The 13,617-nt window shown below is 36.7% G+C and overlaps 1 protein-coding gene across 1 annotated transcript in view; it reads left to right on the top strand.

The window, feature by feature from the left end:
• The window catches only part of Anxa10 (annexin A10), a 41,897-nt gene that overhangs the window by 10,926 nt on the left and 17,354 nt on the right, over nucleotides 1–13,617 (top strand). The window contains exons 4-6 of the mRNA XM_026777379.1: nucleotides 6,610–6,723; nucleotides 8,596–8,686; nucleotides 10,350–10,429. Of these exons, the coding sequence (XP_026633180.1) occupies nucleotides 6,610–6,723; nucleotides 8,596–8,686; nucleotides 10,350–10,429 (285 nt within the window). The remainder of the gene's footprint in view (nucleotides 1–6,609; nucleotides 6,724–8,595; nucleotides 8,687–10,349; nucleotides 10,430–13,617) is intronic.

Genomic DNA, 13,617 nt, shown 5'->3' with positions numbered 1-13,617 from the left:
AGAAGAAGAAGAAGAAGAAGAAGAAGAAGAAGAAGAAGAAGAAGAAGAAGAAGAAGAAGAAGAAGAAGAAGAAGAAGGAAGTCTAAGGTGGGCCTATCATTTGTAATAATCTCAGCTGTTGCCACCATGAATGCTTTCCAAGGTCAAGATCATGTGATTGAGGAGTCCAAGCCTGCACCAAGTGGCAAGCCTATTGTTCTTGCTTTACCAACAGAAACCTGTCAGCTTCCATTTCCATAGCTCTAACGTTAGCTTTTGTTGGATTATATCCAACACATAAAAAGGACTAATGTTTGGAACTGTTAAGTGTGGGAAGAACAAGGTCATTTTAACAGATTCCAGGAAGCATCTATGTCTTACATACTGAAACAGTATATTCAACAGCGTAGGAATTATTCTTACACAGTTCAGAACTGCAAGAATCCTGAGGCAGTGCAAGTAGATAAAGCAGAATCACATCAGCACCCCTATGTCCACTTTTGGTTAGGCTATTGATAAAAATAAGAGTGTAGACCAAACATTGTACCCAGAGGTCAGTCAGGAGAAAAAAAAGTAACATCAGGCTTCGGAACCGTACTGTTAGAATATCAAACATTAATCATGAATCTATATAACTTTGGTACCCCTTGCTATGAGCATTATCTAGGAGGAAGCTGAAGGCAGATGGAACTTTTCCCTTACAGTGCCATAGCTGGGAATTAAATGCCCTACTGAGCTGAGTACAGCAAAAGGAAGGAGAGGAAGCAGTCTGAACTCTTTCTAGGTTGATCAATTAAGAGATACTGCTGGTGGAGAACCTTGGAGGTCTATGAAATGACTGGATTCTACTCTATTTTTGACAAGCTTTTGTATAAACAAAACAAAAAAAAATCCTATAAACAAACATGTAACATGGTCAGTCCAGAAAACTTAAAATATAGCATGAATTAGTCTTGAGGACCAGGGTCAAATGTGACTTGAAACAGACCTGAAATAACAACTTTGTGACTTGGAAAGGTTCAACCATGGGTAGCTTCAAAAAGAACTTGGGTTTGCCAGAAGGACCAGGCATTCTCTGTAAAAACACTGTCTTACTGCAGAAAAAAAAAAAAAAAAAAAACATGCTAAATGTAACAAAACTCACAAGATTGGCAAGCACTGGAAACCTTGGCATGTAAGCAACTGAGGATCTCTCTACATACCTGGTTTGTAATGAGGTGTGCTTATGATGTCCAGTTTGCTGACAGATCTCAGGGGTAATAGTCTAATGTGTGAAATACAGATGCCAGATGGTTTTATCAAAGAATACAACTTCCTATGACTGCAAATATGATATCAAAGGTATTAGCAGAAGTCACAATATGTCCAGTGAAATACACAATTTATAATTTTCAAACATTAAGGCAAATCAATCAGACCAACATCCCAAATGTGTATAACAAGGTTAAATTCATCCAGAGAGGGATCCAATCACCAGAGCTTTGAGAAGAGTCTTGGTTATGCCCTTGGGTAATGATTAAACAGCTGTATCAAATGATGCAATAAATGCTTTTTTATCTTCATATACTCTACAATATTTCACATTAATAACCAAAACCAAATAATTGTCCTGGTTTCCCCAGACATTTTCAAGGTCACCCTGAAAGCCAACCCATTTCCTTATATACTACTTCCCATTTTCTCCCTAGGTTTTTTTTTTTCAAGAGTTCCTATCTCCATTGCTGACAAATGTTTTCTAAAGAATGTCTGTTATTGTTTAAGTTTGTATTGAGATGGGCACCTTTTGGATTAGTCAGGTTTCTGTCCCGAGACAAGGTATCTGAGACAATCAATTTATAAAGAGAAAATATTTACAGTGAATCACACTTTTGGAAGTTCTAATCTATTAGCAAGTGAGCCTGTGGTTTTGGACCTTTGGTGAGATGCCACATCGTCATGATGACAGAATGTGACAAAGCAGAACCACTCATCTCATACCTGAGAAGGAAAGGGGGGGAGGAGGATGGGAGGAAGGAAAGGAAGAGAAGGAAAAAAACTGATATCTCACCAATCTCGTGCCCCCATGATTTAAGAAACTCCCACAGGTCCCACCTCTCAAAAGTTCCATCACCTCCAAATATAGGTACCCTAAGGACCAAGCATTTTATGTGTAAGCCTTCAAAGAACATTCAAGATCCAAGCTGTTCCAATTTTGATATACTGTACTTCTCTAGAAGACCAAATAGTCATCATTCTCATAAGACAAAAATCAACAACCCATGTATCCACTAGAAATGATGCAATAAATAAAATGCGACACTGCCCGTGCAGAGTGGCTATGTGAAGGAGCATTCTCTTCCTGCAGCAAAGAAGCACCAGTCTCACAAATGTCTTTGTAATGAAACACAATTGTGTGTTTGCACAGGGGTCACACACTGAGTAGAATAAAGAGAGATCCTAACCTTCCATCTATGAGCTTGCCTTTTGAGTATGTCAGTAATAGGCCTTATTTTGTGATTAATTAGGAAACAGAATCTAAGTTAAAAACACATGAAAGTGTTTCCCCGAGTCTATTCAAACAAAGAAGATGTCACACTCCCACCTTTGACCCCACTGGACCCATTTGAAGATGCAAATAAAAGAAACTGTGGATGAGAAAGCATTATTTTATTTTTAATTTAATCAGAGTGGTCAGAAAGGGTTTGGTGGTGGCACAGAACATCTCAATTTGAAAAGCAAGTACTTATTAGCTTAATGGAAGGTCAAGCTGTGATTCCAATGGAGGCTGCTTCAGGCCAAGGTTTCAGTAAAGAGGAAATCAGAAGCAATGAGTCTGGGGAAAGTCACATTCCAAAGGTTGCACCTGAGAAGTTATTTATGTAGGTCCAAGTGAGAATTTAAGGCTCTAATTAGGAAGCCGATTTGAGTGTTCCTTTCAAAGTATACTTATTTAAACATACAATTCAATATTTATCTTCCCAGCTGAAGGCACAGTCTCCTTCCTGGTGCCCTGATAATAGCATGCTATTCCTATCTTAATAGGCCTCGCCCTGCTGTACATTGTGCCCAGATTATTACCCTGATTTCTGCACCCTCCAATAATGGGAGGCTGCCGGGAGCAGAGCTTGCTTTCCTTGTTTGTTTTCAAACTGCCGAGAATAACTACAAACAAACAATGGTTGAATTACATGCTGCCTTATCCATTCACTTGCTCACTTTGTTCTTATTTTGTACTTTGCACTTAGCAGGGAAAGCTACAGGGGCTAATGAAAGAACTATAGAGAAAGGGAGTCAAATCTCTGCCATGGTGGAGCCACTCCATGCCTTGGTGAGAAGGAGCAATACTAGTAAAACATGTCAGCTTAAAGACAGTACCTACTGTAGAGTACAGGGAAAGCCAGATGAGAAATGTGGGGTCTGCTGGACTAAGTGGCTACATGAGTTTTTCAGAGAAGGCTGCAGGGGTACACAGGGGAAGAACATAAAAGGTGGAGTGAAGTCCAAAGTCAGACAGCAGAGCAGATCTGCTGTTCCAGAAGCAGGGGGATGACCACCATACCTAGAGTTGGCCAATCAGGAGCAAGGACAAGAGCGATGAGGGCCAAGAGGTGATTAGAATGTATCATGAATCATGTCGACCCTGGTAAGAATGTACATGTATAGTTACATGCAATGACATATCCTGTGTCTGCTTTCTTCAGAGATAAACCACAAACAACATAGAAGGATGATGGTGTTTATTTTGGTGTGGGGGAACATTTAAGGCAGAAGAATGATTTTTTCTGATTTGTGTTTCTACAGATTATTATCATCAGATTTTAAAGAGAAGGTAGGCAATAAGCACAGAAGGAAAACTCCCTAGATGCCTGCTCTGTTATTGTAGAAGAAAGAAGATGGCCTGGCCAGGGTTTCCAGAAGTGGAAGCAGCAACAGTTGCTTATCAACACGCTGCTTAACAAGCACAGGGGTTGAGCAAAGCATTGGGTGACGTCATCTCATGAACCTCACAGACTTCTCATGAAACCAAGAGTCACTAAGTGATGGAAACCATCTCATCCCTGCTGTTTTCTTACAGAATCACCATATGTGCAACCCACAGAGTACGAAGGTGTTTCCCAGTTAGAGACAACAATGAGACTTGGTGAAAATAAAAGAGAGGAAAGATAACAGACAGAACTCTGAGCTGTGGAGCTAGAAAGAGACCGAGACTAGGAAGACAGGGAGATGGAAACTATACAGTAGTGCGACCGTTCATAGCTAAAGACTGCTTATTTGTAAGCATTGTTTAATAGTTTGGAAAGAATGACATTTTGGGAGTACATTTTTAAGTGTTAAAAATATTCTTAAACAATTTCATTCAAGTCTTATAATGCTTAGACCAATCTTGTGAGGAGGGCTGCTGTTCTCTTTACTCAGAATAATGAAAATACAAAGAAACTTAAAATATTCTTTCAATCTCACCACAATAATTTAAACAAGATTAATAGTTATAACAGTGACAGTAAAGGGTGTCTATTATATATGGCTTTTGTCACAAAGCTGTTATTTAACTGAATTTTTAAAAATAAACTTACTCTAGCTCTCTCTTCTCTCTCTTTCTCACACACACAACTACAAACTATAGATATATATCGCCATCTAGTGGCAATCCTAACCTCGGTTTGCATACGCAATATTTGTCTAGAAAATAAAAATGCTCTTTCATACAGATTGAGAGAAGTGATCAAACAAATGTGCTTCAAAACTAAACCAAAGACTTGGTGTGCTAACATTATCTTTAGCTTAAATAGTACGTTTATTCTCTGCACATAACCAAAAGCTACTTCTTTTTCTACATTATTTATTCATGTGTTTGTTTCTTCTTTTATTTTTACGTATTCATTTGCATATTATGCATGTTTTACCTATATGTTTTGTATACAACCTCTTTGTACAGAAAAATACTGAGTTTAAAAGGTTTTGAGACAATGTATGTGTTAATAGACACTGAAAAAATATATATGCGTATGAAGTTTCATTACATACCTAGATCATTATAATAAAATAAATTTAAAATTATATGGGTTTCAAATGAGGAATCAGCTTAGGGTTAAAGGGAGGCTGGTAGGCCAGGAGCCAATCCATGTGTCTCACGGTTGCATCCACTGCCTGAACATGTTTATCTCTTCCGAATGGCATAGTGAATCTGTCCATCTGTATTCACATTTTCAATGCACTGCTCTACACCTCATTGAACACAAATTCCACATTCACAAAATATGTGCCGTACTCACTCTCTAGGCTCCTGGTACCCTACATTCCAGTACAAAACGGACTGCCTGGCCTTGGTGGCACACACCTGTAATCACAGCACTAAGGAGGCTGAGGCAGGAGGATAGAGAATTCAAAGCCAACCTAGCTAAGCAGTAAGACGTTTTCAAAAAACTATAAATAGACCACATCAAGACACTGTCTCTTATTTCTCTCCTGAACAGTGCACTACTTATATTTAATTATAGATTTGATGCAGAAAATCAAAATTCCTTTCACATCGAAATCCCTTTTGGGAGATAGCAGCAATAAATCGTGGTTATTTAAATCCCTTTTGGGAGATAGCAGGAATAAATCGTGGTTATTTAAACCCTCCCACTCTCCCCCATCTACTTTGTTCAGATCCCCGTTTTTCAGGAGCATTTCTCTGTGTCTTGAAAACAGGTTGGAATAAACAATGTCTGAGTCTCCTGAAACATTTAGATTTCAAACCACCTTGATACTGACTTAAAGTTAGTTTGACACAGACATCCTATTTTACCTGGCCAATGTCTTCTCTATTTTTCAAGTTTATCTCTTCTGATATTGACTTATCCTTGTAAATAAAGTCTTGAAATGTTTTAATTTATTCTAGTAGAGTTTGTTATGACTCAGTAATAGTGTAAATATAAATACTGTTGCACTCTACAGGTTTTAGCAAAACCGAATAAATGCTAAACATCTCTCAATTGTCCTGATCAACATTCAGAAATTTAATTTAGCAGTTTTTAATTTCTTCACATACCAGAAAAATAGAAAGCAAAAGCTAAAGTATTGGTTTAATATTTTGTACCTGTATTCCAAAAACTAAAATCTAACATGTATGTTTTGCTATTGAAGTATTTAATACTCAAGATTTTAAATAATGTGACTGTTATTGGAGAAATTTGTATGATTAATCAATTTCTATAAGGTTTTAGTCCACTAAATAACCAAGTACACCCTACTAAAAAGATTTACATATTGAGAAACTAAAGTAAAACACATATTTTATTTAAGGATTGGCTATTCATTAGTTCTATCCAGGAGACTAAAGACCCCAAATTGAAATGCTTGCAGGTTCAATGTTTATTTTTACAAGGAAACCAAAAGAGGCATGAGAGTTGGGGAGTACAGAAAGAAATAGCTCCTGTGCTGATGTGACTAAAAGTTCCACATGCTCTGTCATTCACAGATGGGATTATAGTAGTAGTCATTTCATTTCCAGCCCATTGTCCGGCGTAACCCAAGGGTATGTGTCAAAACCAAACCACACTTATCTTCTAATACTAGAGAAAGGACATTTTCATATACGACTGCTCACAGTCATATTTCTCTTGTACACTGGGGTTATAAATTTTGTGTTTCCTTCTTCCTCCATAGGACCTGATTGCAGATCTGAAGGAGCAACTTTCATCTCACTTCAAAGAAGTGATGGTGGGCCTGATGTACCCCCCACCAGCTTACGATGCTCATGAACTCTGGCACGCCATGAAGGTAGTGATTGACCCAATAGTACACCTGCGTCAGACACGGAGTGATCCAATAATACATCTATGACAGGGACAGACTCAGATTTCAGCAGAGACTTCCTTGGGATGGTCCTGTAGTTTATGATAGGGAAGACAGAAGAAAATATCTAATACGTACCCATGAAAACTGTGGTAAAGAGAAGCTTTCTGGGAAAATGGCATCTCTGAGACAACAGGCTGGAGCCAGCCTTTTCCTTGGTAGTAGTAACTCAAACATAGTCATTTCCAAGCTCAACTTCAATAGATATGAGTGAGTTACTCCTCAGAGCTGCTCACTTTTTTCTTTCTTCCATATGTGTTCTCAAGTTGAGGAAAATGTGCTTAAAATCAGAAGAATCATTTAAATTTACTCAGAAACATTTACCTGGGAATCAAAATTTACGAGTGAATCAGAAACAAAGTGTCAAGGATATTGTTATTTTTATGTCCTTAAATTAAATACATATGGGAAATACTGCTGAGGTGCATTAAAATTTTACTTCTAAGGAATTATGACCTTATAGAAAAGTTGTTTTCATGAAATGAATTACAGATTTGTTACAGATTTTATTGTGTGAGGTTATAAGAAAAAGGGGGCCTTGACTTCTTTCAAATGTTGGCATTAGACTCATGGAGAGATTTAAAATTCTTCATTGTGTGCTTTCTTTTTTATTTTATTGATTTTTATTGAGCTCTACATTTCTCTCTGCTCCCTTCCCCTTCAACCCTCCCCCAAAATACCCATGCTCCCAACCCAGGAGATCTTGTCTTTTTCTACTTCCCATGTAGATTAGGTTTTTGTATGTCTCTCTTAGTGTCCTCATTGTTGTCGGCGTTCTCTGGGACTGTGATTTGTATACTGGTTTTCTTTGTTTTATGATTAAAAACCATTTATGAGTGAGTACATGTGATAATTGTCTTTCTGGGTCTGAATTACCTCACTCAAAATGATGTTTTCTAGCTACATCCATTTTCCTGCAAAATTCAGGATGTCGTTATTTTTCTTTGCTGTATAGTGCTCCATAGTCTGTTTTCTAAACACCAGATCACTACAGTATGTGACAGAGATGCAGTTTAAGCAAGAGACAAAAAACTTAAAGACACATTAATTTTAATTATAATATTCACTGATCAGAACAGTGATTTTATAAAATTCCAGTCAATTCCAGCCAATCACATTTTTTCAAATTTTACGTGCCAATCCTATTTCTTGTGAAACTATATGCTAGGAAACTGTAAGAATGAGATCATATGTGACTGTTTGGAGGGAATTAGCAAGATTTCTCAACACTTCACAAAATGGTAAGGTGTCCCAAGAACTTTCTGCAAGAGATGTGCCACCTTTAAGACCATGATCACAGATTGGAACCTTGTATGCTCTAAGATATGCTCTTGTATGCAGAACACGGCCAGTTTCAGTGCTGTGGCAATCTGAGCACAGTTCCCCAGCCAGAGGGATGCAAGCATAGGTCATCAAAATATGCTCGATAAATTATTAGACCTGTGTTTTCTAACTTCAAAATACTTACGACCTGGTATTCCAGCAACACATGGAGTTTCAAATTCCACTCCAGAGGAAAGCTGAAGCACTTAGTGGGTTTTACTGGGTTGATTGGGAGTGCCCATGCTGTTGTTTTAGGTCAAAAAAGGAAATTCCAGCAGACAGATGACATCATCTTTCCAGGGACATCAAACAATAGACAGTTGACACAGACCTGAGAGTGAGCGGAGTTTTATCCTGAATGCTCTTTCTTTCTTCTCTGCCACCTCTTAGAACACCATGAATGCTTTGTTCTTGTATTGTACAGAAAGTAATCTATTGTTCCAAATAGTCTTCATATTTCTCTCTGACTTTTAGGGTGCAGGCACTGATGAGAACTGCCTCATTGAAATATTAGCTTCAAGAACAAATGGAGAGATTTTCCAGATGCGAGAAGCATACCTTTTACGTAAGAAAATACATGAATAAGTATATATTATGTACATGTGCAATTACACTTTTCAAGCAACACATAAAAGTATTTAATTTTATATATTTTAAATCCTTTTAAGTCACCCATCTGGTTTATTTTTGTTACTGTGATAAAACACTGACCAAAAGTAGACAGGGGCAGATTATTTGACCTTCAGGTCCAAGTCCATTTTGATAAAAGTCAGTGCAGTAACTCAAACAGGAATGTGAAGGAAGGAACTGAAGCAGAGATTGTGGAGGAGCACTCCCTACTGACTTGCTTCTCCTGACTTGCTCAGTAACTTATCTTGTCTAGCCCTGACCCATCTGTGCAGAGATGGCACCATCCACAATAGGCTCTGCCCTCCTACCTTGAGTAGCAATTGAAAAATTCCACTACAGACATACCGACACACCAGTCTGAGGAAATCATTACTTCAAATGAAGGTCCCTCCTCCCAGATAAGTCAAGATGACAACCAAGATTAGGCAAGACAGATTCTCTGACAATTGAAATATGACTCACTGGAATAGAATGGGTTTTTTGGGAGTCCTGGAGTAGGTGGGAGGGAGGATGGGGAGGTTGATCCACAAGTATATTGTCACATACTGGAGGAATAAGTTCTGATAGCCTATTGAACAGGACAGTGAAGAACAATAATAATAATGTATTTTATACCTCAAAGTAGCCAACAGAAAGGAGTGGTTGCATCAAATAATAATAACTGGTGGACAGCATTACACAATGTACTCATGGGTTTTACATTGTATTGTAAGATATAAATATATACAATTATGTATAAATCAAAAGACTAAAATATGGAAGCCAATAAATATAATGAATGCTAATCACTCAAAACCAATGTGTTCATTAATTAAAAATAATTATTACTATGCTGAAAATGGAATAATTCCCTAGGAAATCAAGCAAATTTTCCTTAAGTGTGATTACAAATATCTATGAGGTAGATGCTTTAGTATGACAGGAAGTGCCCTGCACCTTGATTCAGATGTGTGTTATCCTTTACCCAATAGACATCCTGAGTATAAACAAAATACAGCAAGCAGTGACCATTGCTCAACAAATACACTTACTTACTTAATATCTCCATCCCTACAAATTACCTCAAAATTAAACATCTTCATATTTTAAACTAAAAAGGTGATAATTTTCATATTAAAAAATATGTAATGCCTTGACTTCTGCACCATTGTATATTGTGAACATTGAGAATTCCTTCCAGTCAACCATCACACTTCAAAAAAAAAACAAAATAGAAAAGAAACCCAAGAGTTTCTTAAGGGGAATGAAATAACTTTCACTTGAAACATTAAGATGAGATGGAGCACTTGGCCAGAATGGTTAGCAAAGCCAACAGTCTACAACATGATGAAAAACAACCCCAATCTACAGGATGAGAGGCCGACAAATGATTTCCAATCTTCCTTTTCAATGTTGGCTCAAAATTAGCTCTTCAGTAAAACAGGTGTAGGCTAATATTACCATTAGGATACAGGTGTTTTTGACATAGTTTATGACACAAAAAACAGAAAACTTACTAATGGCGTCCTCATCTTTAACATTCAGTAGCATTAGCTATATAAAGCCCAATGATATGAGATTCTGTAATAACCTTTTAACATGGATATTTTATTACTCAGAATACAGCAATAACCTTCAAGAGGACATTTATTCAGAGACCTCGGGACACTTCAGAGATACTCTCATGAACTTGGTTCAGGTATGACATTGTAAAATCATAACATTTTATACTCTTTAAAATGTGCACATTTCATCCTCGCTAAATATGACAGAAAATCCAGTTTATTACAGTTCATTCATACATCCTATGTAACAGCATTTACTATCAGCAAAGTTCGAGTCACTTAATTTAAAGCTTGACTCACACATTTCATAAGTATGACTGTCAGTTCTGTCTTAAAACGTTGCAAATCCACTATGTTCCAAATTATTACAAACACATATATGTGTATAAATGATTATTTAGAAAACTTAAAATTTGACTTTTTATTTATAACTTGAATTAGAAATCAAGTCCACAATTTTTTTGCAACTAAAATATTTTATGTGTACGGGTGTTTTATCTACATGTATATCTACGCACCACATGCATGCCTGGTGCCCACAGGTGCCAGAAGAACTCATAAGATTTCCAGAAATTGGGGTTACAATGGATGTGAGCCAACATGTAGCTGCTGAGAAGTGAACCCAAGTCCTCAAGAAGAACAGCTAGTGCTCTTAACCTTTGAACTATGTCTGTCCAATCCTGTATCCCTTAAAAAAAAGAGTAGATGAGTTGAAGACATACTAAATTTCCTGGGCTGATACTCTGTAATTAGTGTTGTATGGCAAGTGAATTAACTTCTCATCTAATTCAGTAGAATAGTATAATACAAATATTCTTAGAAATATTTTGTAAACAAAAAAACAAAGAATAAAAAAATAAGGTATGGGAGTTGAGATATATATAGTTTAGCAACAAAATGCTTTCCTAACCAGCACAAGCACCTACGTTTAAGATCCAGCAGCACAAAAGTTGTGTGCATGCGTCTATATGTGTGTGAGCATGTTTGTGTGTGAGCATATGTGAGCATGTATGTATGTGTATATGTGCGCCGATTATCCAAGAGGCCAGTACAATGAAATGCAGAATTGAATTTGCTCTTATTGTATTTTACTGCCAGCAAAAGATCTAAATGTACCCTTTACAAATTCTATTATACTATACATTACCAAAGAGGAACCATAGTTCAAATTAAAATTATATCTTGCCATTTATCTTCTTTACTATAATGACTAAATGGTATGCAATTATTTCTATCTAATTAACATTTCTCTGCAACATTCCACAAATTAATTGTAATAACAATAATATTTTAAAGTATAATCATCTTTTAGTTTTATATCTGCCTTTGAATGTTCATATCATCCTGTCGAGTAGATATGTGTTCAGTAATTCACGTAGAGTTAGTGTTTAGTACTTAAACAGTAATAAAAAAGTACAAAACCTTACAGGTTCAGAAGACATCTTGAAGGCCATGGACTTTTATTTCATTTTAGGAAATGCATGTTATGGTGTGGATGCTTTGGTATGTATGTTATACTGATTGTGTTCTGTTGTGTGTATCTGTTATAGTGTGCCTAAAGTAAGACAACAATTTATGAATCTGCAAGCTTTTCCTTTATAAATCAAAAATATTAGCCTAGTAATTAGCAAAACAAATTTATTAGCCATAGAAACAAAAAAGGCATTAAAAGTTATAGAATTCCATTCACGATAGTGTGCATTGGAGAAAAGAATCCACTGCCTTTGAAGAAGAGAGCATAAATAAATGTCCTTTACAATAAAGTAAGAAGAGAAGTGCCTGGGACATACATTCTTTTTCTTTAATTATTTTTTTACATTTTTAGATTAATATAATTACAATGTTTCCACTTTCCCTTTATTCTCTCCAAATCCTTCAATATACCCTCCTTCTGTATATTAAAAAATATGACCTCTTTTTTATTCATTGTTGGTGTGTGGGCATGTGTGTGTGTGTGTGTGTGTGTGTGTGTGTGTGTGTGTGTGTTCTTAATGTATGACCTGCTCAGACTGGAACTGGAGAAATTGAGAAGAGCACACCCCATGGCTACCAAGACGCACATCCTTTCTGGAGAATCACCAGATGGAAACTCAGTATGATACTTAATGTATTCATTCTCTTCCCTGTAAAGCTCTTTTGCTGATTACTATGCCTTCCTGCATTTCTGTGGCTTTTTCCTCTCATCCGTTATTACTCTTGGCTTTCTGTGATCTTCCATGGAGTCTACCCTCCTTGAAGGCTCAATTTTGACAAATTTACAAGGACCAATAGCTTACTCATAAACTAAATAGCCAGTATTTTTTTAAAAAAAAATAAGCTCCTAAAGTCTTTGAAAATTAACGATCCTGAAAACTTTGAAGAATCATGACATACCCGGTCATAGTTAGACTCTTGCTCAATTACCCATACTCCAAACTTTTTGAGATGTATGTTTTAGATTATTTATTTTTGCATTCTTGCATCCCCATTATGTCTTTTTATTTCATAACTGTAAGTCTCTTAGCAATAAACGAGCCAATTATTACTGTAAGGTCAAGTTATATCATGTTCTTCCCTTTCAAGTACTCTGCAACTCTCCAGTCACACAGTTTGGCATTTACAAGGATTTCCGCCTTCTAACTCTTAAAAGAATCAGATTTTTAGCTTTCCTCTCTCTTCTTTAACTTCAGTTTGCAAGACAACTAATTCTTTACTGTGTTCAGCTCCTGTTTTTAACGCCTGCTTAAAAGCATAGGAGAAATAAATTCCATTTCTCAAGGCCACGTGAAGACCTGAGCAGTCTCTTCTGATGAGGGCTTCTCGCCCACAAGTTCTGGCCCCTTCGCTCATTTTATCTATACATTCTTTAAGTCACTTCACCCTCCAGGATCAACAACAGTGGAGGGTTCTGCATGGGACATTTGGAATTTTGTTATATTGGGTAGAGTTTTTCCCCTTAATTTTAATTAAAACATTCTCTAAATTTAGAACAAAGATCACTTTTTTTTTACTGTAAGGTAATGATGCTATGTAATGTAAATTAAAACAACAGTTTCCAGAGATTCTTCTATATAGCTGAATTATAATTGAGCAAGAGGAAAAGATAATTGATCTATTTATCTGTCTATATATCTATGTTGTGGGTGTCTGTCTGTGCATGTGTTTGTGTCTGTCTCTGTGTGTGTGTCTGTGTGTGTTTGTGTCTCGGTGCCTGTGTGTATATCTATGTATGTGTGTGTGTGTGTGTGTGTGTGTCTGTGTCTGTGTATCTGTGTGTGTCTGTGTGTGTATCTATATGTGTGAGACTGTGTGGGTGTATGTGTGTTTGTGTATTTGCGTGTGT

Source organism: Microtus ochrogaster, unplaced genomic scaffold (assembly GCF_000317375.1).
Source record: "Microtus ochrogaster isolate Prairie Vole_2 unplaced genomic scaffold, MicOch1.0 UNK61, whole genome shotgun sequence".
Lineage (NCBI taxonomy): Eukaryota > Metazoa > Chordata > Mammalia > Rodentia > Cricetidae > Microtus > Microtus ochrogaster.
The sequence above is the reverse complement of the archived record's forward strand: the minus strand, read 5'-3'. Positions and strand labels throughout refer to the sequence as shown.